Source organism: Schistocerca cancellata, chromosome 2 (assembly GCF_023864275.1).
Source record: "Schistocerca cancellata isolate TAMUIC-IGC-003103 chromosome 2, iqSchCanc2.1, whole genome shotgun sequence".
Lineage (NCBI taxonomy): Eukaryota > Metazoa > Arthropoda > Insecta > Orthoptera > Acrididae > Schistocerca > Schistocerca cancellata.
The window spans coordinates 402,656,425-402,681,051 of NC_064627.1; the positions used below are offsets into that span (position 1 = coordinate 402,656,425).

The 24,627-nt window shown below is 42.9% G+C and overlaps 1 protein-coding gene across 1 annotated transcript in view; it reads left to right on the forward strand.

Annotated features, from left to right (window-relative positions):
• LOC126154371 (circadian clock-controlled protein daywake-like) overlaps positions 1 to 24,627 on the forward strand; it is a 71,290-nt gene that overhangs the window by 40,754 nt on the left and 5,909 nt on the right. Inside the window, exons 4-5 of the mRNA XM_049916132.1 lie at positions 2,308 to 2,441; positions 10,598 to 10,747. Of these exons, the coding sequence (XP_049772089.1) occupies positions 2,308 to 2,441; positions 10,598 to 10,747 (284 nt within the window). The remainder of the gene's footprint in view (positions 1 to 2,307; positions 2,442 to 10,597; positions 10,748 to 24,627) is intronic.

Below are 24,627 nucleotides of genomic sequence, written 5' to 3' on the forward strand. Positions count from 1 at the left end.
TTTTACATACAACCCCCCTTACGGTGAGATTCCGATTGAAGTTCACGAATCTTGTCGAGGGTGGACTTGTGCACATTGCATTACGTAACCTGGGGAAGGATCTCCATTTTTATTTGCATGAAGAAGTTATACGAACGCTTACCGTCAGTCGTTCATGCAACGTGCCGTTCCCGAATGGAAGGGGCGACAGTGAGACCTGAAGTACCCTCCGTCACACTGACATCAAAGAGAATTACGTAGCACAGCTGTAGATTTAATGTGAATATTAACTTCCTAGATCATTTCAATGATCATTTAGAGTTTGTAGATGTTCTTTCTTTTTGGCTTATCTTTTCGGGAGCCCTGTGTGTCCAGTAGTCCTAGTTCTTCTCCTTTATTTGTTTAAGAGAGTTACGGGTCTTTTTACTTTGATCAAAACACCAAAAATTACCAGGTCCGTAGCAGTTTAAGAAGAGTGTGAAAAAATTATAATCAGGAAATGAAGTAATTAATTGGAGGGTTATACATTAGCCAGAAACTGAGAGTTAACACCTCGTCTTGCAATTCTCTACATGCACATATAAAAGGTGACGTTAGCAGGCTCTACACAGACGGCCGTAGCGTAAGCAACACTCTTTCACTGTACACTCTGGGATGATAATGGCATATAAACAGAGGATGACACGCGTAAAACTGAAATACTAAACACCTTTTTCCAAAGCTGTTTCACAGAGGAAGACCGCACTGCAGTTCCTTCTCTAAATCCTCGCACGAACGAAAAAATGGCTGACATCGAAATAAGTGTCCAAGGAACAGAAAAGCAACTGAAATCACTCAACAGAGGAAAGTCCACTGGACGTGACGGGATACTAATTCAATTCTACACAGATTACGCAAAAGAACTTGCCCCCATTCTAACAGCCGTGTACCGCAAGTCTGCAGAGGAATGGAAGGTTCCAAATGATTGGAAAAGAGCACAGGTAGTCCCAGTTTTCAAGAAGGGTCGTCGAGCAGATGCGCTGTTATAGGATTTTAGAACATGTTTTTTGCTCGCGTATCATGTCATTTCTGGAAACCCAGAATCTACTCTGTAGGAATCAACATGGATTCCGGAAACAGAGATAGTGTGAGATCCAACTCGCTTTATTTGTTCATGAGACCCAGAAAATATTAGATACAGGCTCCCAGGTAGATGCCATTTTCCTTGACTTCCGGAAGGCGTTCGATACAGTTCCGCACTGTAGCCTGATAAAGTAAGAGCCTATGGAATATCAGACCATCCGTGTGGCTGGATTGAAGAGTTTGTAGCAAACAGAACACAGCATGTTGTTCTCAATGGAGAGACGTCTACAGACGTTAAAGTAACCGCTGGCGATCCACAGGGGAGTGTTACGGGACTATTGCTTTTCACAATATATATAAATGACCTAGTAGATAGTGTCGGAAGTTCCATGCGGCTTTTCGCGGATGATGCTGTAGTGTACAGAGAAGTTGCAGCATTAGAAAATTGCAGCGAAATGCAGGAAGATCTGCAGCGGATAGGCACTTGGTGCAAGGAGTGGCAACTGACACTTAACATAGACAAATGTAATGTATTGCGAATACATGAAAAGAAGGATCCTTTATTGTATGATTATATGATAGCGGAACAAAAACTGGTAGCAGTTACTTCTGTAAAATATCTGGGAGTATGCGTAGGGAACGATTTGAAATGGAATGATCATATAAAATTGTTGGTAAGGTGGGTGCCAGGTTGAGATTCATTGGGAGAGTTCTTAGAAAATGAAGTCCATCAACAAAGGAGGTGGCTTACAAAACACTCGTTCGGCCTATACTTGAGTATTTCTCATCAGTGTGGGATCCGTACCAGGGTCGGGTTGAAAGAGGAGATAGAGAAGATCCAAAGAAGGCCGGCGCGTTTCATCACAGGGTTGTTTGGTAAGCGTGATAGCGTTACGGAAATGTTTAGCAAACTCAAGTGGCAGACTCTGCAAGAGAGGCGGTCTGCAGCACGTTGTAGCTTGCTGTCCAGGTTTCGAGAGGGTGCGTTTCTGGATGAGGTATCGAATATATTGATTCCCCCTACTTATACCTCCCGAGGAGATTGCGAGTGTAAAATTAGAGAGATTCGAGCGCTCACGGAGGCTTTCCGGCAGTCGTTCTTCCCGCGAACCATACGCGAATGGAACAGGAAAGGGAGGTAATGACAGTGACACCTAAAGTGCCCTCCGCCACAGACCGTTGGGTGGCTTGCGGAGTATAAATGTAGATGTACACTTCTTTACCGCTGGCGGACCGAACCTGACCGGCAGCACCTTGTCGTTACAGGGTGGACCTGAACAAGGACCGGGCGAGGTTCAAGCTGCGCCTGCCGAGGCTCGAGATGACCAGCGACTACAAGATCGACGGCCGCATCCTGCTGATGCCCATCACCGGCAAAGGGCACTGCGAGGGGAACTTCAGTAAGTACACTCACCCGTCCGACAGTTGTACTTTCTGCGTCTTGGAAAAGCTGCAGGGACAGTTTATTCAACTTCATTAAAAGCCTACTGGGCGTATTGCCACATCGTCTCGTAGTGTCTTAAACGGTTAAAGTACTAAAATGTTCGACGCTCCAGCCGTGTTGCAGCGCCATTCAAAAGGCCATAGAATCAGTTATTTTATAATATGATGTCACAGGACATCGAGAGGGATTCAAATGAAACGCCGCTGAAGTCTACGTTTGTTATTCGTTCAACCTCCAGTCTCTCTGATAGAGACCCGATGATCGGCATAATAACTAATTTCTTCTTACCAAGATGTGAGCACGTGGTCAGATTGCAAAATCTTGTTCGCGTGCGTAGGCTATGCATGTGGAAACTAAAGCTCCAAGAGACACAAACCTGGCTTTGAACTATCTGCGATCATGCAGAGGATAAAACAATGCTCAACCGTCACTTTTTCTGGCGTTTATTTGACATTAAGGACCTTCCTAGTGTAGAGAATGTCGTTTTTTCATCGGCATTAATTACTGTTTAGTTTATAAACGATGTTTGATCTAAAGGTAACAGAAATTAATAAAATTTAGAATAACAAACTAGAAATTTTCCAATATATGTTTACAACCTAAAACAGAGTAATGACGAAAACTAATCAGATGTACGTTTCAAATTTACTAGCTATAGATTAAGAGAGTCAAGAGACTAAGATGCGTGATAGGGAGAGGTAATCACGTGCAACTGCCCAAAATGATTTATCCGAAAATTATCTTGAGCAGCAAAGCAGAGAACTTACTCGCGACTCGTAGTCATCAATAGGCCTAAACGTTTTGACTCAGTTATCATAGAAGAAGCAATCAGTGATCAAAAAGCCATTACAGCTTCACTTAACAGGGTTGTAAATACGAACGTAAAGAAAGGTAGGAAGAGATCTCTACTTACTAACTGGAAAGAAGAATAGATTTCAGATTACCTAAATGGTCAATATGAAAATTTCATCTCCAGCGCTGAGAATGTTGAGCATCAATGGGTAAAATTCGAGAGTATTGTGCAAGACGCTATAGACAAGCTGTAAGTGAATGGATAGACAAAGAGTGGTTCGACAGCCGTGCTACAATGCTGCTACGAAATCAGAGATTCACTGCAGATTTAAACGCATCAGATCTCAGCGTCCAGCAAAAACTGAACGAAGTCAATATTTGAGTAAAGGGAGCGACACATGAAGCGTTCAGCGAATTCGAAAGTAAAATTCCGTCTAACGACTTGACAAGAAGTTCTAAGAAGTTCTGAACTTACATTAAATCAGTAAACGGATGAAACCTATTTATTCATACACTCTGTGACCATACTTTCATCGAAACGAAGGATGACAGACAGAGGGTCGAAATACTGAACATCTTTTTCCAATGGCCGCGCGGTTAAAGGCGCTACAGTCTGGAACCGCATGACCGCTACGGTCGCAGGTTCGAATCCTGCCTCGGGTATGGATGTGTCTGATGTCCTTAGGTTAGTTAGGTTTAAGTAGTTCTAAGTTCTAGGGGACTTATGACCACAGCAGTTGAGTCCCATAGTGCTCAGAGCCATTTGAACCATCTTTTTCCAAATCGGTTTCACTAAGGAAGACAGTGCTGTGGTTTCCGCTTTACGTGGTCGCACCGGCGTCAAATAACAGATATCACGAAGAGTGACCACGAGTTAGAAAAACAACTGAAACAGCTCAACAGAGAAAAGGCCAAGTATTCTACATTGTGTATGGGAAGGAACATGCTTCTCTTTTAGGGGCAGTGTACCGCAGGTCGCTGGAGGAGCAAAGCGTTCCTAATTATTGGAAAAAACCTCAGCTCATTGCCGTTTTCAAGAAGCGTCGTCAAAATCTCCCCTGTAGGGATCAACGTGGGCCCCAAAAAGAACGATTGTGTGAAACATTGTTCGTCTACGAGACCCAGAAAGCAGTAGATGCCAGCGTCGTCGTTGATGCCGTGTTTTTGACTTCCGCAAGCGGTTCGATTCTGTTTCGCACTGCCGGCTAATGAACAAAATTCTAACGTACGGAATATCAGAACATCTGTGTGACTGAATTGAATCTATAGCAAAGAGAACACAGCATTTTGTTCTCAACGGAGGGAAATCTACAGACGTGAAAATGACTTAGAGATACTCCATGGGAGTGCTATAGTTCTATTACTTTTAAACGATATACAAGTAAACGACCTAGCGGATAACGTCGGAAGTCGCATGAGGCTTGTAGTGGATCATGATGTTGTATACAGACAAGTCTCAACGCTAGAAAATTGTAGCGAAATGCAGGAAGACCTGCAGAGAATCGACGTTTGGTGGAGGGAGTGGCAGCTGACTCTCAACATAAAAAAGTGTAACGCACTGCACACAAACAGGCAGAAAGACGCACGATTGGAGAACAATTACTTCAATGTCACATCCATACAATATCTAAGAGTAAGCGATTTAAAGTGGAGCGACCACATAAAACTGATAGCAGGTAAGGTATATGCCAGACTAAGATTCATCTACCCCTGTATCAATACTCCGCAAGCCACATGACGGTGTGTGGCATTCGGTACTTCTGGTACCACTTTCACATCCCTCCTCCCCTGTTCCATTCGCGAATGGCGCGTGGGAAGACTGATTGTCGGTATACTTCGTTATTAGCTCTAATTTCTCGAATTTTCTTGTGGTTATCTCACGAGATGTGTGTGGGAGGGAGTAGTAGGTTGTCCTAATCTTCCCGGAGCGTATTCTCTCGGGATACCAATAGTTAACCTCTCTGTGGTGCACAACGCCTCTGTTGTAACGTCTGCCAATTTAGTTTGTCGAGCGTCTCCACAACCTTCTTGCGCCGCCTAAACAATCCTGTGACGAAACGCGCAGCCCTTCGTTGGACCTTCTCTGTCTCTTGTAGTAGTCCAGCATGGTAAGGGTCTCAGAGTGATATGTCATACCCAGAATTCATTGATAGAATCCTCAGGAATTTTACTTCAACAATTAAGGAAGTTCGATCAGTACCTGAATCTTACTCGTCTGATATCCGTACCAAATAGGATTGATAGAGGAGACAGAGAAGAGCACAGTGTTTTGGTACAGCTTCATTTAGCAGGAGCGAAAGCGTCACGGAGATATTCAGTCAACTGTAGTGGCAAACGGTGAGTGCCAAACTGGAAAGATTCGAGCTCACACGAAGGCTTACCACCGACCGTTTTTACCTCCGACCATTTGTACCTGGAACAGGAAGAGGGAGACGTGTCAGTAGCGCACAAAATATCTCCCGCCGCACATCATAAGGCGCCTTGCGAAGTGTAGATGTGGATGTAGATGTAGAAAATAGCTTCACATAATCTCTTTGTGGATGTTCATTCCAGTTGTAAGTAGGCAATTTAGGTTTTTTCATTGGTAACGCCACGTAGCGCTCTGTATGAAAATCACTGGCTATGCTGTGTGTAGTCTGTGGCTGGTTTGCATTGTTGTTGGCTATTGTAGTGTTGGGGAGCTGGATGTTAACAGCGCGTAGCGCTGCGCAGTTGGAGGTGAGCCGGCAGCAGTGGTGGATGTGGGGAGAGAGGTGGCGGAGTTTTGAGAGCGGATGATCTGGACGCGTGTCCATCAGAGACAGTAAATTTGTAAGACTGGATGTCATGATCTGCTATATATATTATGACTTTTGAACACTATTAAGGTAAATACATTGTTTGTTCTCTATGAAAATCTTTCATTTGTTTAGTATGCCTATCAGTAGTTAGTGCCTTCAGTAGTTTGAATCTTTTATTTAGCTGGCAGTAGTGGCGCCCGCTGTATTGCAGTAGTTCAAGTAAAGAAGATTTTTGTGAGGTAAGAGATTTGTGAAAGGTATAGGTTAATGTTAGTCAGGGCCATTCTTTTGTAGGGATTATTGAAAGTCAGATTGCGTTGCGCTAAAAATATTGTGTGTCAGTTTAGTGTTGATCAGAATAGGTAAAGAGCGAAATTTCTTAGTACGTTCAGTTATGCTCAGCTGTTTGAAAACCAAATAATGTAAGAGGTTTATCAGCACAGTAATTCAATAATTTTTCTAAGGGGACGTTACATACAGTCACGTTTTACTCCTTCTTCAGGATATTTCAAGAATAAGTACCATGCAAGGAGTCTGGCTAATCATTGAGCGTTTTTTATTCAGTCGCAAAAGAGAATCTTGCAAGTCAAGGAAATCACAATGTGATAAAATTACCCTTTAAGAAATGAAATGATAGATGATTGTGTTTGACAACTTAACGTACCACTGTTACTGTAGGGAAACGTCATTTAGTTGGAATTTTAGTGGCACAGTTGTGTATATTATAGACAGAAGTGCGAAAATTTTCGAGGAGGGCATAAATTTGAATAAAATTTAGTCCAAACACCCGATAGGAGACTGCTGAGAAAGAGTCGAAACCTCGGCTAGTATTTTATATCAGCTTCTGAAACACAATGTTTGTTTGCACGGGTCTCTGCCGCAGCAGCTGTTTTAATCTATTATTATTGCTTTTTCCGTCTTAATTTTACTGAAAGTGTATTTTTCAGTTTTTATATAAGGCCGAAAATTGCAGAAAGTGAATGTCTAACCACATTTTTTCTTTTTTTTTTTTAATTTTAAGTTCCGTTAACAACGAAGGAAAAAGTATAGATATCAGAACATGTAACAAGAGGCAGAAAGGCCGTAAGTAGCTCGCGCGGAAATTTTATAAAGAAATACTGTAAATATCGAAATGTAGACTTTTATTTATACGGTACTACATTTCCAGAATGACCACAGAAGATCCTTTATAATAAAAGCTAAACGCATCTGGTGAAAAGTGCGCTTTAGCTGTAGTAAGAATAAGACGGAAAAATCAATAATAATTGCTAAAGAATAGTGTTGCACTACCTGCTTATCTGTGGGCGTGCGTGGGCTTAGATTCAAGAAGAAAAGTACGGACACTTCCATTAGAGGTGATCAACGGATCACAGTCAAACACCTCGCTGCACAAGTGGAAGTCTCTGTTGGTAGTGGTGACACACTAGTCCACCAGTCGGGGTACGCAGTGGTGTGCGTCCGCTGGTTTCCTCGCCGCCTAACGGAAGACCATAAAGAGCATGAAGGACCATCTGCGCGAAATGCCTTGTACGCTCGAGGTTGATCGTACAACGTTTTGTCAAACATCGTCACAGGCGATGAAACATTCGTTCATTACGTCAAATCAAGAATAAAAAGATGAATGAAATAACTTTATTTTGGAACAGAAACAAAACAAAAACCAAAATAAAGTCAATCTATTCGAAAATGCACATCTTCGGCATCTGTGAAATCAAAACCTGGTGCTGGGTTACTCTACTGTGTGCATAGTATCATGCTTAGATCCTCCTTCACAGGCTGTCCACAACATGGGCGAGACGATGTTGTCCAAGCCTGTCCTCTCTTCAGACAGCGCCCCCTCTGAGGTCACACGTCGTGTTAGAAGGCTTCCAACGGCCGGACGATAAGATAGATGATCCTTTCTGGATACTACACAGACCTCAAACTGCTCGACATCACGTAACAAACCCTCATCGTGGGACTGCATTCCGGAGTCGAGCAGTGATATCTGAATGCCTACACATCCTTCTATAACGATCATCAGGCGTCAGGAAAATCCTGTAATTTTCGGTGCAGAGAACCCGACACCAGTGATCGAGATTCCATTCCAGGTTTTTCCGTGCCAATCTTCTTCGTGCACCACGGCGTTGAGGAGAGTGGGATTATGGAAAAGGGTTCTACAGTTGTTTTTGACGGACGCCTTGAAGCGAAATTGATCGTGTAAAACTGACTGCGTACTTATTCGTTGAGACGATCTTCTCAGTTGTCTCAAAAAGACAACAGGTAGTTACTGCTTTCTCGTTAGGATATCGAAGAGGCATTATCTGCACTGAGTGGTCAGCTGCTGGTGTTGGTGGCAACAAGCGAGTAGCAGCCTGGGGGATCACAAGCAGATAGTCGGAATGAGTCCTACTTTCAGGTAGGAGAAATCCTTCGACGGTGCACTGAATCACACACGTGAGTTGTAAACACTTCCAACGGCAAACAAATGTTCAATATTTTAATTCTCACGATAGCATTTGAATGTTTGAATTACTTCGTATGATGTTCACCATTTCTCTGGCAGTTACCTTTTAAACTGTAAAGTGACAATGGTCACACTCTATAAACTGAAATGACTCTTAGAGGTAAACTATGAGCTCCTCGTCCAGGCCTTGAAAGTCCAAGAGATGTCGCCCGGTCGCTGTGCCATCCCCTGCCGTGCGGCGTCTTGCGGAAGCGGAATGAAGTGGCAGGTGGTCACCACACCACTCTTCCGGTCGTTTTTCCGACTTCCCGGATCTCGAGCCGCTACTTCTCAATCAAGTAGCTCCTCAATTGGCATCGCGAGGCTGTGTGCACTCCGCAAAGTCTTCTCACCAAGGAAAATCGTTGCCTATTCCGGGAATCGAAGCCATGTCCTCCACATGGGAGCCATTTGCGCTGACCACCTAACTACAGAAACGAACTTCATTTCGTTTCTTCCTCCATTTATGGGTGCTCCAGGCATTGTATCTTCGTTTCTTCCTCCTCTTCTGCCTGAAACACCCAGAAGAGGAGGATGAAATGGATTGAAATTTCACATGTTGGGAGGGTATGTGATGTTATTTCAATGATTACAAAAATGAGTCGAATTTACAAACTTGGCAGTGTAAGTCCTTATGTCAGTATGACAAGTCACTCACTCTAGCGTGGATGTATGTACTGATTCGGTTTTATGCTCTCCTGAGGCAGACCGGCGCACAGCTATTGTATCCCGACTTTGATATCCGGGATACTGTCAGTGCGACAGAATTGACGTCCGCGCTGGTCTCACATATGTTCTATCGGGGACAAGTTTGGGAATACCTCAGAATCACACAGCCAGTTCATATAGACAGGTGCCTTGCATGGACCAACATTGTCCTGTTGAAAAATAGCACCACGTTTGTGACATAAGAGGTAACACACGAAGACGCAGGATGAGCGATGTGCCGTCGTGCCTTCAGAGTTCCCTCAGTCACTACTGGCGATGGCCTAAAGTCACACATGATGGCTTCCCAGCCCACGACGTCAGGAGTAACACCTGCGCCTCTCCAAACAACTAGATGAAAAGAACCTGTCCCTAGGTGCCCGACATTCTCGCCAATGATGGTCATCCATGGCAATACAGAACCGCGATTCTTTGCTGAACACAGTGCGACTACATTGATCAGGCAGGCGACCACCCTTTCTAGTCACGGCAGCACTCCAAATGCAGCCGTTCGTACTGTGATGGTAACGGCAGCCCAGGCATGGGTCAGCAGTTCCTTAGTCCAACTGCTGCTAGTCTCCGACAAATGGCACCGAACTACAGAGAATGTTTCAGGTAGCTGGTTATCGAGTGACAGGCGCAGTTGTCAAGGAGTTACAAGGACATTGTTGCACAATCCGGCCGAATCTGTCGTCAAACGTAGTCGACCGGAACCTTGACGACGAATGCGCTGTCCGCAGGTTCCCATGAAAGACATCTGCGTATTACAGGAGGCGACCTGCTGGCCAAAAAGACACGCACCATAAGGTCACTTCCAAACTCTGTAAGATGCTGATAATGCTGTCTCACACGAGTGCGTGGCACCTCCGTGTCCTTCACAGTGATCACTCAACATCTGACGCTTACAGACCCTATCATTCCTCGTAATAACAGTAAACACGAACGACATTAACGCACTCGGGTAGCCGTTACACTTATCACAACTGCAACTCTAACCAATTGCGTAGCCCCAATGGTATGTACGTGTACGGAGTTGTACTGACATCCGCCCATGTCTTGGGAGTGCTTCACTTTTTTGTCCGGCAGTGTATGTTGTCAGACAGTGCGAACAAGCAGCACTGCCCAGCACACCGCGCGCTAGTGAACTGCACTGAGAACGCAGATTTAGGTTTGTCTCCATCACAGGGAAGACACGAGGAAGATGCGAGAAAAGGGTTTCCGATCGAGATAACTTGTTAACTGTCGAAGTATGGGAGCGGCAAAGCTTATTTATGTTACAGTAAGACGAAGCACTGCACACAGGTTGCATTATTACTCGGCGACATTCTGAGTGACTTTCCCTCGTTGCAGCTGACGTGGACGCGACCTGCACGATGCAAGGGGAGCGGGTGCAGCGCGACGGCGCCACCTACCTGCACGTCAAGACGTTCAGCACTACCTTCAGCATCGGCCACGCAAAGGTCAAGCTCAACAACCTGTTCGGCGGCGACAAGGAGCTGGGTGAGTCCACACAGCACAACTGCCTTGTAACGGCCTGGGGGTTCGTTGCTTAAGTGTGTATCTCTGAGATGCAGAATTATAGTTGCGGAATATTAGCTGTTTCAAGTTAATTATACGGTTCGAAATCACGCACCATTCAACAGAACAAGCACTTACGATGTGAAGTTAATTTTAAAACGTAACTGAGCAGTGCGGTACCAACGGAAAAAACACCTCGCTTCATAATAAAGCACTCAATGTCAAAGCAGTAACTTTCAAAATTCGAATACAAAAAAATGTTCTGTTTAAGTAACAAGTTTTAATGAAGTAACCCTGGCCTGAAAGACAATCAAAATACCGTAGAACGTAACACAATTTGGTACTGCCGTTTCTGCAGCACTTTAATATGGGTACGTATACTGTGTACCTGTTTAATGCTACAATAGAATACTTCCTTTTCAAAACTGTAGTGCCGTTACTTATAATTGAGGCAGGGACGAGTTACACTCGGTTTTGTAAATTTCATATGTAAATGTGCTATGTTTGATAACGGCTGCCAGTCCCATTAAAGCAATTACACATTTCGTTCTTTAACCAAATGTTTACCTCGGTATATTTGTTTAGTGCACATTTTCTGTTTTCTATTAAGATAAAATGGAATGTTATGTGTTGAAACTCGGAAATTATGCCTGGCAAAACCTCTTACGAATTAAAAAACATTTTCACGTAACCCACCTCGGATGTGTTTTCAGAAGTTTTTAATTTATTATATCTTGCACTACTGCCAGTTTTCGCCTTACAGGCCATTTTCAAGCGCAGTAGGTGTGTATATGTTGTACATTTTTTATTTACTTTGATTTCATCCCCCACACGCTCCATACAGGCGGTGAGTAGGTGGGGAGGCGGGGGCAGGGCAATCAGCGGTAAAGGCAACCCGCCAATTGACGTAAAAATTTAATTAGTTGAAACAGGGACGAGAAACAAGTAGGGGAGGTATTTACATTGAATTTAAAACTGTTTTAGGGGAAAAATAAAATGGAAGTTTTTAGATATACGAGACAAGTGACCTCTGGTACTTAAAAGCAGTAATAATGAAAGGTAAAACGAAACACAATCAGAGCACATTTAAAAATATTTATAACCTGATGTCGAAACACTGATATTTAAAAGAATCACTTTTATGTCACTAAGAACAGGAAAGACCTGTCCTACGATAGGGTGGCTCTTGCTGAAGGGTGAAATGTTGGCCAGTGATGAAGGTAGGAATGTGGTGGTATAGAGGACTGGTGCATAGCAGAGATGGGGTAGGAGTATTGGAGTACAGGGGGGAGTTAGTGATGCTAATAGTTATTGGGATAAGGAGGCGCGCTGAAAGAAAGGCAGATGGGGAAAAAAGCGGGTAAGAAAATGTGAGGAGAGAAATGAGAGGTAGCCCCGGTGAGGTGGAACGGTAGGAATGGGTGGGGCAGATTTATACCTGGCAAGATCTACATCTACATACATACTATGCAATCCACCGTACGCTGCGTGGCGGAGAGTACCGTGTACCAATACTTCTCCTTTCCTTTTCCACTCACAAATAAAGCGAGGCAAAAATGACTGTCTATGTGTCTCCGTATGACCCCTAATTTCTCGTATCTTATCTTCGTAGTCTTTATGTGCAGTGTATACCGGCGGCGGTAGAATCGTTCGGCTGTAAGCTTCAGATGTCGGTTCTCTAAATTTTCTCAAAAGCGTTTTTGAAAAGAACGTCGTGTTCCCTGCAGGGATTCCCATTTGAATTCTCGTAGCATCTCCGTAACACTTACGCGTTGTTCGAACCTACTGGTAACAAATCTAGCAGCCCGCTCTGAATTGTTTCGATGTCTTCCGTCGATCCGACCTGGTACGGATCCCAAACACTCGAGCAGCACTCAAGAATTGATCGCACCAGCGTCCTATATGCGGTCTCGTATACAGGTGGTCCACTCTCCCCTAAAATTCTCCCAATAAACCGAAGTCGATATTCGTCTTCCCTGCCACTTCTCGCTTTTCAGCGTTACGCCCAGATATGTAAACGACTTGAATGTGTCAAGGAGGACACTAGTAATACTGTATCCGAACATTACAGGGTTTATCTTCCTACTCAAGCGCATTAACTTACATTTTTTTGACATTTAGGGCTAGCTGCTAGCTGCCTACTGGAAATTTTACCTACACCACGGCATCGTCAGCAAACAACCGCAGATTGCTGCCCATCCTGTCCGCCAAATCATTTATGTATACAGAGAACAACAGTGGTCCTATCACAGTTTCCTGGGGCACTCCCGACGATACCCTTGTCTCTTACGAACACTCGCCGTCGAGGACAACATACTGGGTTCTATTATCTAAGAACTCTTCCAGCCACTCACATATCTGTGATCTTATCCCATATGTTCGTGCCTTCGTTAACAGCCTGCAATGGGGCATCGTGTCAAATGCTTTCCGGAAATCTAGAAATATGGAATCTCCCTGTTGCTCTTCATTGACAGTCCTCAGTACGACATGTGAGAAAGGGGCAATCTGAGTTCTGCACGGACGATGCTATCTGAAACCATGCTGTTTCGTGCACATGAGCTTCTCAGTATCAAGAAAGTTCGTTATGTTCGGACTGCGAATATGTTCAAGGATTCTGCAACAAACCGAAGTAAGGGATATTGGTCTGTAATTTTGCGGGTCCGTTTTTTTTACCCTTCTTATGTACTGGAGTCAACTGCGCTTTTTGCCAGTCGCTTGGGACTTTGTGCTGGGCGAGAGATTCATGATAAATGCAAGCTAGGTAAGGGGTCAATGCTGTAGAGGAGTACTGTTCGTAAAATCGAACTGGGATTCCATCCGGATCTTGTGATCTATTTGCTTTCAAATCTTTCAGTTGTTTCTCTACGCAAGGTTTGCTTATTACTATGTCGTCCATACGAGAGTCTGTCCGATGGTCAAATGACGATATGTTTGTACGATTCTCCTGTGTGGACGATTTCTTGAACGAGAAATTTCAGCTTTCTCTTTGCTATCTTCAACCACCACACCAGGCTCGTCACCAAGGGACTGTATGGAAGTCTTAGACCCACTTAACGGTTTTACGTAGGACCAGAATTTTCTCGGGTTCCCTTGCCAGATTTTTTGCTAAGGTGTGACGGTGGCAGTTGTTGAATGCATCACGCATAGATCTTTTTACAGACGCACGAATCTCTACTAATCTTCGCTTGTCGTCATTTATGCGTTTCCTTTGGTGGGTCTATCCCCTCCTTTATCCACTTACTAGGCACTTAACTCTCCAGACCATGATTTACAGCCTCTTTGAACTCTGTCAGTAATTCCTCTACATCCAACTTACTGGGTAGGCCGTTCGCCGGGTGCCGGTCTTTCAATTTGACGCCACTTTGGCGACCTGCAGTCGATGAGGAGGATGATGATGATGACAGCACAACACCCAGTCCCTGGGCGGAAAAAATTCCCCGACCCAGCCGGGAATCGAACCCGGGCCCAGAGGATTGGCAATCCATCACACTGACCATTCAGCTACCGGGGGCGGACAACTGGAACTAAGTGATGCCATTTCACTGTCTAAGTGAGATGTTAATAACTGATTATCTGCTCCATCTAACGGAAACACTCTCCTAGCCTTCTTCACTGATTTATCAACTTCCGTAATCATAGTTGCTATTATGACATTATGATCGCTAAATTCCATTTTCTATGAATAAACTGTCGATAAGGTCTGGTTTCGCTTGACTCTCTGTCTATACACCCCGCAATGAATCCATAGACATCTCAGTCTATACTCGGCAGGTTAAAGTCGCCTCCAGCTGGAATTGCATGATCTGGGTATATACACGCCACTGATCGTAGACATTCTGTGAATGATTGTAGAACTGTCACAACAGACTCGGGTCGCCGGTAAAAACGTCCAACAACTAACTTGATTTCACCTACACCTGTTACAAGCGGCCAGATGACTTCACTGCCACACTCAACTTCGACCTCAATACAGACAGTACTTCTGTCAACTGCAATCAACACTTCCCCTCCTGTGGCCTCTAATCTGTCTTTACTATATACGTTCCACATAAATGACGGGGCGGATTTCATGATCCGAGAGGGGGAGATGTCTGAAGTTTCTTTGGGAGTGTAGGTGGAGGGTGCGTAGGTGTAGGGTTAGTGAAATGTGTTGGTAGAGGCGCGGCAGCATGTGAGGATTGCAAAGTAAAGGGCAAACGATATGATTGTTGGAGTCCAGTTTTCGGATAGTTTAGATTGTTCGGTGATGTTCAGTGTGAGTGAGAAGAGGCGGGAATTTGATAAGTTAGCGAAGGATCATTGTGGGGGAGAGTGAACGGATACAGAGAGCGGAGCGGAATGCATGGTGTTCGAGGACTTGGAAGGAATTATAGAACTCTGGAGGGGCGGATATCCATGCAACATTTGCATAGCAAAGGATGGGACAAATCAGGGATTGACAGTGGAGCGTTGTACAATTATTATCCTGTTAATAAACGGCGATGTAGCCGGTCTGAAAGCCAGAACATAACGTAAAAACGTCGGAATTAAAACTAGAAAGCTTACTATGTGCAGTAATAGTCATGTTTATAACTAATAACCCATTATAGGGCATTACACGCGCTTGCTTCGTTGTTGAACGCGTACTGTCACTTCTGTCCACTGTTTCCCGCGTTTCACTCATGCTCTGAAGTGACAGTCGGTGCTCGACAGCGAAAGCGAGCGCATGTGGTGTGCTATAACGTGATATTATTTACAAACATGACTATTACTGCACAAAGTAAGCTTTCTAGTTTTAATTCCGACGTCTGCACTTTATGTGCCCTCTTTCAGATCGGCTCTATTCCCGTTTATTAACAGGATAATATCTGTACAATACATCGACATTGAAACTGGCCAATTGTGCTTGGTATAATGAAGAGACTACTTGTGAAAAACAGCCGAGGTGGAAAACTTCAAAATGGCCTTTAAGAAATGTCCGGCTGTGGTGCGCCACATGAAGAAAATTCCCCTAAGAATGTTTCCATTACTGTATGGTTTGCACACTTTAGCGGTAGTATGAACTTTTGTTTTTGTGGCTCTGCAAGTATACAGTGTCTCAGTATACTGCTAACTATGTGAAAGCAAGTGTTCTAATTCCTATTAGAGCGTTGCCCATTTGTACTCTGATCTAGCATAGCCTTTGCAACCCTACATTTGATTACAGACATTGACTGTGCTAATTACTTTTCATTTGTGTGGTACCAATTACTCTAAGCTGAATCAGACTATTTGTGAATGAAATGAAATGTAAGGAATAGCTCTCAGCAGTACACAGAATGGCTTCCCCATCAGTCACAACAAAATGGCTAACTGGCGCATAATGAAACTATGCCCTGTTGAAAAATGCGTGTACTGGATTATATCAAAATTTTACAAATCAACATACTTCCCTAATTTCATTTCAGAATGTTCGTTTAGACCTAACGATTATTTCTTACGTGTTTAAAAGGCAAATCAGCTCTACTCTGTCTGCTTAAAAGCATAATATTAATTGATAAACGACACATTCCTGAAATAAATCACTGCGCGGCAAATTGTCTTATTTACCTTAAACTGCTTTGCCAAATGAGAATTTTGTTACATTTCCAAAAATGCAGCTAGCTGTCCACGACATAGTGCAAGACGTGACAGTACAGTATTGATACGTTCGCATTCAGACAGTGAGGATAAACTTAGTAAAATATTTGCCAACTAATGGAAAACTTGTTTTACATTAAAATGGTATTACGGTTATTTAACAGCACAGAAATGGATCACATTAACTTGAAGACTGTGTTCTTCTTTGGCGTTATTATGGGAAATGAAAACTGATTCAGACAAGCGTTACACAAGTTATGAAACTTACTCTTTACTTTTCTTACAATATTTTTTCAACTAGAATGGGTGAGGGTGAAGAATAATCACAATTCTGAACACATGGCCGATAATTTGCCTTGGATACAAAACGTAGATATTGTTGAACAAAATGGAATCTTTACACTGCAATAATTACACCACTACCGCTTCCAGCAAATAAGAACTCTTTGCATCTCACATTTTTCTGCATGTGACGTCACTTTATGAAATCGTCTCATACGTCATGCGACACACGAGGGATCATCTCAAACAAAATTCATTCTCTATTCATCACGTCCGCCATAACCTACCATTCGACAAACTCTCAGCAGACTCTGTCTCTCTTCCTCTCTCTCTCTCTCTCTCTCTCTCTCTCTCTTCCTCTCCCTCCCTCTCTCTCTCTCTCTCTCTCTCTCTCTCTGGCTGCCTCTCTACTCCCAATACAACCTCTGGTAGCCAAAGAGTAACGTAACAGTTATGTGTTCAGGTCATTTCTTATGGCATAAAAATCCTTAAAGGATAGCAGACATATCATTATTAGAACATACGTTGTTAAGCTATAATGTGCTGTTTGAATAATAAGATCATTTTACGCTTCCTAGACAAATCCTCTGTGAACTGTTTTAAAAGATAAAAATTCCATTCACTGAAGCATTCAAGAAATTTATTCTGAAGTTTGTGATGTTATTATTCTAACATTAACTGCGCATGAAGTAGATGACAATAGTCCATACTTTAGTTATTATGTGAAATTTTGTAAGTTAAACCATTACTGCCACATGCACACACAGCTAAAAATATTGCAGATGGGAGTCGCAAACGAAGTTTTTTTGTTAAACAGCACACTAGTGAACATTAAGCGTGCAAAGGAAAGGATTGCATTAATATTACAGTTTTTAATGATGACAAATACACTTTTAAGATTGTAACTGGCACTTACATTGTCGCGAGTCATCTGTTACTCAATTTGTTTGTGAAGAGTATCACCGAAGGCTCTCTTTTTCTAGTGACTTGGCCGCCTACATAGTAAAGTTGTCGCTTATTAAACCTACAGGAGAAAAAAATAGTTCCTGGGTGTGAGTCATCTGCTAATGGATAAACTCTGTGTCTTAATGCTCGTGTTAGCTACAAACAAAAAGGGAGTGTAGCAAATTACGTAAGGAATGACAAGCGAGAAGTAGCAGGAGGAAATCCATTATGGCTGAGTCATGCCTGTACTTCGTTATGTGGGTGAGAGTGTCTTCCTTGTTACGACATGTCCTGCTAATGATTTCTGGCTAAAGATTACAATTCAGGAGCGAGAAGCTTAATTTATTTCCTGTAAGGAACAAGAAGGATAAGTAAAGTCCTATCGTCTACGAGGCACCACAGAAGACCTAGCAGACAGCGATGGGCGAGGAATTCAAAGGTGCCTTTTTCAAAGGAACCGTATCAAAATTCTCGACAAATGATTTGGATAAACCAAGGAAAACATAAATGTGCATGTCTGGGAGGCTACCTGAATGCCACACAGCCCGAAAACTAGTCCTTTCTCTCAACCACCGCGCCTCCTCGCCCTATCGTTTCCTTCGCTGAGCTCCGTAATTTAAACCGTTCACCACACAACGATCTCTCGATAGAATAATCTTCTGGTTTAACAGACTTAGCCGGCCATTGTGGCCGAGCGGTTCTAGGCGCTTCAGTCCGGAACCGCGCTGCTGCTACGGTCGCAGGTTCCAATCCTGCCTCGGGCATGGATGTGTGTGTTGTCCTTACGTTAGTTAGGTTTAAGTAGTTCTAAGTCTAGGGGACTGGTGACCTCAGATGTTAAGTCCCATAGTGCTTAGAGCCATTTGAATCATTTTGAACAAAGCTTATCACCACCTACTTAGCCGTGATTTGGCTCATATAGTCTAAACACCAGCTATACAAGCGATACTATCGCCAGAACAGTCTAGAAAACGTCTTTTATCGTAACCGTGTCGTAACCATCGGATGAGTCAATTAGATGACGGAAACAGATGGTTTCGATATTTTGTTATTTCTAGTACATCCACGTCAGTAGAACTCTGTTGTTTTTGCACTGACAAATTCGGTAAATCCGAAACTTCATGGTACTCACGGAAAAGAGATCGCAGAACTTTAATAGCAACACACAGTAGAGTTTCGATTAGAAAAAAAGCGCAAGGATCACGTTCAGATTTCGTGAAATGGTTTTTAACGGTCCCTAGTGGTTCCAACTTGTACACGAGGGAAAAATTGCCTTCGCGCTGCGGTCCAAAGGGATACTATCACGTTCAAAGGAGATGCAGTCCCACAGTGTCCTTAGAGAAGGGTTGAAATGTCCGGCATGTCAATATCGTCAAATGTTGTCAAGATCGTCGTCCTGCTGCTCAGTGCTCCGCGAATTGTCGTTTTCGATCGCGAAATGTGTGGGAAGCAACACCCTGCGGAAAGAGCTGGCTCCATTGATGCCATTTATGCCACCACCTGACGCCTTTTCGGTGTGTCTGAAATGTCTTCCTCGGCCATCCGTAAGGAAACCACCCGATTTACATGGTGGGCTGGGGGGGGGGGGGGGGGGGGCGAGTGTAGCGTTCTGACCTCCATCGCAGAGGCGTCAAAAGAAGGGTTGAAATGTCCATAAGAGTGGGTTGACGACCTTCTCATCGTGTGGCACGTCCACAGTGGCGTTGGGGCAGAATTGTGTGAAATTTAGTGCCATTATTAACCCACGTTACATGTCACGAGAGCTCCTGACCTCTGGAGTATTTTCACATGGGTCGACTTTCAGTATTTGAGGCATCGTCGAGACCGAAGATGAAGTTGCAGGGTGCCACTATTTTGCACCATTATGGTGGAAGGTTGAAGGCTCGTCTGAGACCAATTTAAAAGTTCAGCGTCACAATCAGAGACAATTAGAGGGTTTCGAGAAAGTATAGTTGTGTTACGCAGCGAATGTTCTACAAAATCCAGATCCAGAGACCTCGTTGGTCGATCCATGCTGGAAATCCTCCTAGAAAAGCTCGATGCAGACTGTCAAGTTGAACCTTTGGAAATTCACACACAGAACAGGAGGGATTTTTCGCCGAATCCTTGAGCGCCAACAGCATTCCCCCGATATCCAGTGCTGTGACACTGCGTGCGCTCGTCGACCATGATGTTTGGCAACTCAAGGTCGCACAACCATCACTAAACTGACCTGTTTCCATGGTATCCTTTGACTGTTGCAGTTTTCCTCCACATGAATGAGCCATGAGATCCATTCTGAGTAATGAGACGGTAATCATCTGTGAAGAGCTCATTTCTCCATTCGTTTAGTGCTATAGTGTATGACACCAGCTTCACATCAGCAGAACTGTCTCTGTGCTTCTATGAACAGCATAAACAGTACCTTTAATGCGATTCTGTCTGTTTTAATTATTCGGGAGTTGACCGTCTGGTTTGAGACTTTCTTTGATTTTTGTGTTTAATTTGATTGGGAAACCGTTGAGATTGAACTTAACACAATCATGATTGGACATGAGAAATGAAAGGTCGCAATAAATTTTTCATCTGTGATTATTACTTTACGTATGAAATATTCTGATACAGATTAAGAAAAATGAATTTCTTTGAATATTCCAAAATAATGATAAAAGTTTTACTTTTATTCAAGTACTAAAGCTATTTGTGCAAGAATGAAAATATTATTGTCCATCGAACTTAGCAAACATTTTCACGTTGCAGTGGATTTTTGTTTAACTGGGTATACCCCAACTAGCTTTGAAGCATAAGACTATCTTTACTATATGAAAATGTTTTCGTTTTTATATTGCTAAGCTGTCCTGAAAAATTATCCACTTTTAGATACACTTTACGATATGTTCAGAATTTCACTTTTTTGAATGAAAATTTACAAAAGCTGCAGCTTGTATCCACCTGTGAATGCACAAGATAAAATCTACTATCTACTTTTATTCTGCGTCTGGAATGCTGTGAAAAGAAACAGGGTATTATTTTCGTTCACCTCTACCTGTACCCTTTTTAGAATGTGGTCGTTATTGCGATCGTATATTTAAATCTGCCGCTGCAGCAGACTGCTCGCTCGCGGCGCAGCTCCGCACCGCCAGCGATATCCAATAAAATGCTGAAATTTCTTAAATAAAATGGGTAATGTCCGGTGCGAACTTTGCAATAATTGTTACAAACAGATTTTACTAGATAAATGTATTTTGACAGAAACAATTAAAATCTTTACACACTTTTTACAATTCCAGCTACAAATGGCGTCGATCATCGATTTATGACAAATGAAGACTACGAAAGAGCCTAATGCAACGTCACGGGTTCCTCTCCCATTCAGTCCGTGCAGAAGACAAGCGATTCTATTACAATATATTGCCTATTTATATCTTAACTAATTCTTCTACAGTCTTTGTCATTTCGCATTACATATCGTTTCTTCTGAGGCGGTTTTCACATACTCCGCCACAGATAGGCTACTATTTCACACTCTTTGAATAATCATTTATAACAGCAAAATTCGTAATTATACTTTTCCTCACAAAATTAAGTGTCCTTTTGAAATTCAATTAACATAAATACATATAAACTGTTTGTTGTGAGCATTATACATCGAAATGTTCCTTTAACTTTCACTTTGGATGCTTGCTGCCAGAGAACGTTACATACCCTACCCTGAGACACACCAGTTACCCTGATCCTTCGATATGGGATTTGTCGAGAAACTGCCACTCCTGTGACAACATATGTAGGCAGTTACCTTTCAGACATCGGTAGATTTGACTTAGAGGTGCACTGAAAGCCAGGTATCGGTCCTTTCGTGATCACTTTTAGGCGTCCTGCACTTGTCTCAGCAGTGACGGTTCTGAGACTACGGGCGTCAGAGAGTTTTTCCCTGCTTTATGTTGTAAACGCACTGTTCGAAACAAGAGGAAGCACCCATGAGAAATTAGAGATTGAGTGATCTTACATTTGTTAGCTTTGAATCAAATGCTTATTGGAAGCTAGTTGTAGTACTTTCGTAGAGAGACAGTTTTATTGCTGCCTGCGGCGAAATCTTGCCAGATAGTTACAATATTTTTTTCTCTTTCCCGTTTTTGTATTTTGGCCATTATATTTAACTTTGGACATCAGTATATGATTCATAAACAGAGGGTGCACAAGTACAGATTTGCCGAAGAACTTTAACAAACTTAAATTCCTGAATACTGAAAGACGGTGAGCCATGATTACTGCTGCCATAGGGGCTTGTGAATGCTGTTGTAGACACGAATACACGAAGTACTAAGAAACCGGACCGGGGCATTATGCCATGTAGCGGGAAACCCTCACGGCGTCACTGCCTGAAGGGTAGACGACATGTGAACCGCCGTCAGCACAGGCTGCGATAAACAAACAACCGCTCTCTGCCACTCCCCCCACTCATCAGGGGATTTGCATCCGTCCGATATCTCCCGGAACTAATTCCGGAGCTCCAGAAAAAGTAGCGAGCTCAGGATAGTTGAACATTTCTTACAACTGTAAAGATTTTTACTCACGAATTACGACTTAGCGACGAACACTGTGACTCATTCCTCGTTACTGACTGCCAGTTGTTTTTCCTAAAAAGAGCCAACTGCTTATTTCCGTTTGGATGAGTTCCACTGAAATTTTTCTCCGTCATTTAAGAAGACTGTAATCTCTGTAATTTCGTTAAAGCAGCGGGTAATTTGTAATGAGTCCCTGAAAGTGCGCTGCATTGCCTCACAAGCGACTTGCAGCGCGTACAGTCTTGTTGACTCGAAATGGAAATGCCGTGTAGGTAGGGCCTCCCGTCAGGTGCAAGGCTTTCGAGTTGACGCCACTTCGGCAACTTGCGTGTCGATGGTGATGAAATGATGATAAGGACAACACAACACCCAATCCCTGAGCGGAGAAAATCTCCGACCCAGCTGGGAATCGAATCCAGGCGGTTAGGTATGACATTCCGTCGCGCTGACCACTTAGCTACCAGGGGCGGACGTTGGCTCAAAATGAATTGCAGCTATCGAAACAGTATTCTTAACCTTGTACTTCTTCTGTGCAAAATTAGTCTGTTTATGTTACGAAAGTCTGTTTTTTTTTCCTTTTCTTTGTAATTATAGTACCTATACAGGATGTCCGTTCATGAAACTTGAGACACTGCAAGCTTTCTATATAATTCTCTATATTTTAAACTACTGACTATCCCTTTGAAAAAAATTCTCCTCACGTAACGGGTCCTTTAGATATAGTATTCCACTGCTGAGCAAGACCGACTGTTGGTTGATAATGTTTTGTGCTTGTGAACAGTGTCGTGAAGCAAAATATAAATCTCAGTGAAATGCTGAGTTTCAAATAATGCAAATGAATCTAATTAAACCCCTAAGAAACTAATTGTGTACCTAGTGAAAACTTTTTAACTGGAACTCAGTACTAAAATAGGTTATTAAAGTTGCATGGTACGAACTGCAATGTCTGATTTGAAATATTCACAAAATAAAATAGTGTTCAACTAGGAATAAAATAACTGTTTTAAGATTACTGTTCACTGTAAATTAATCTGCTTACTTAGCGCAACAGCTGGTAACCCTGACTACGTACTGTTTGCTCACAAGAATGCAAAGTGAAATCTGCCCTGAAAGAAAAGTAACTTGCATCATGTTCAGCTTGCTATTTTGGGTCTGTTGTGTAACGAAAAATAATCCACTGACTACTAAACTTCTCTTTGCTTGTCAGAAACAATCTGTGGCTGCGTATGGCGTAAGGTACAATGCACACGACAAAATATTAAAACTTTATTAACAAGAGAAACTCCCCATCGCACCCCCCTCCCCCGCCCCTCCCGCGTTAGATTCAGTGGTAAGACGGCCCATTGGTTAGACCGTTAAAAACAGAATACAGACCAAGCATGAAAACAGGAATAAGGTGTATTAAACTGTGGAAAAAGAAACAAAACAGAAAAAGTAAACGATCAAAGATTGTCATGTGCAACATCGAGCAATAGTGAACTGCCGTGGCGTCGTGGTCATGTGGTCACGGTCGTGGAGTGCGATGGGAACGGTCCGAGTTGCCGGCACGGTAGCTCAGGGTGTTCGGTCAGCGAGCTGGTTGGCCTTTGTAATAAAAATCTGAGTGAAAGGATCAACAACGAACTTGAATGGATGTCATGTGATGTCAACAACGACCAAACACGATCAACAACGAACAAAATGAAAAAAAGTTCAAATCTCCCTCATGCACAACCCATTTCTTTTTTCCACAAAATTATCAATTATCCGTCCGGTCATTGACATGTCTGTTCGCTGTATTCAGATTTGCGCCTGTATCTTGGTGTAAGGTCTGTTTGCGACAGCGACGTGTAACGAAGGGCTCTGAACGTATGTATCTCCTGTTTGTTCTACACAACTGCCACATGTTATGCTTCTTGCGTTCCGTTTTTTTTGGAAGTTTTAATTCTTGAATTCCTACACTAAAACGTGGTTCACTGTCGTTTATTTGTTTTTTTTTTTTCATTTTTGTGAGAGCTCTATGAGGCATTTCGCCTGCTTTCACTCTTCATCACATTTACTTGCGACCGTAATATATTCTTACTATATGACTCATATTCTGTAACCAAAGTATAGCATGACAATTGTCAGAACTACAGGAGGAGACCATCCATGCCGACGACCGGAGAAAAAATGGAACACGAGAAAGATTTGAACACGGATCATACAGTCACGATGCCGTGGTTCTACGGAGTCGCTCGATGTTGCACATGAGCTTGGACCGTTCACTGTTCTCCATCTTGCTTCTTTTTTCACAGTTCAGTAAACTTTCATCCTGTTTCCATGCTCGATATGTGTTCAGTTTTTGGCGGGGTATCCACGGGAATTTCACCACTAAATCTGAAGACGATGCGATGGATGTAAGAATTACGGAGGGTGGTTTTACATAAAGAAAAGAGTTCTTGAAAAATAGAACTCTGATTATTGTCAAAAAAGATTGTAAAATATAAGAGGACTCTAAAAATTACGAAATTC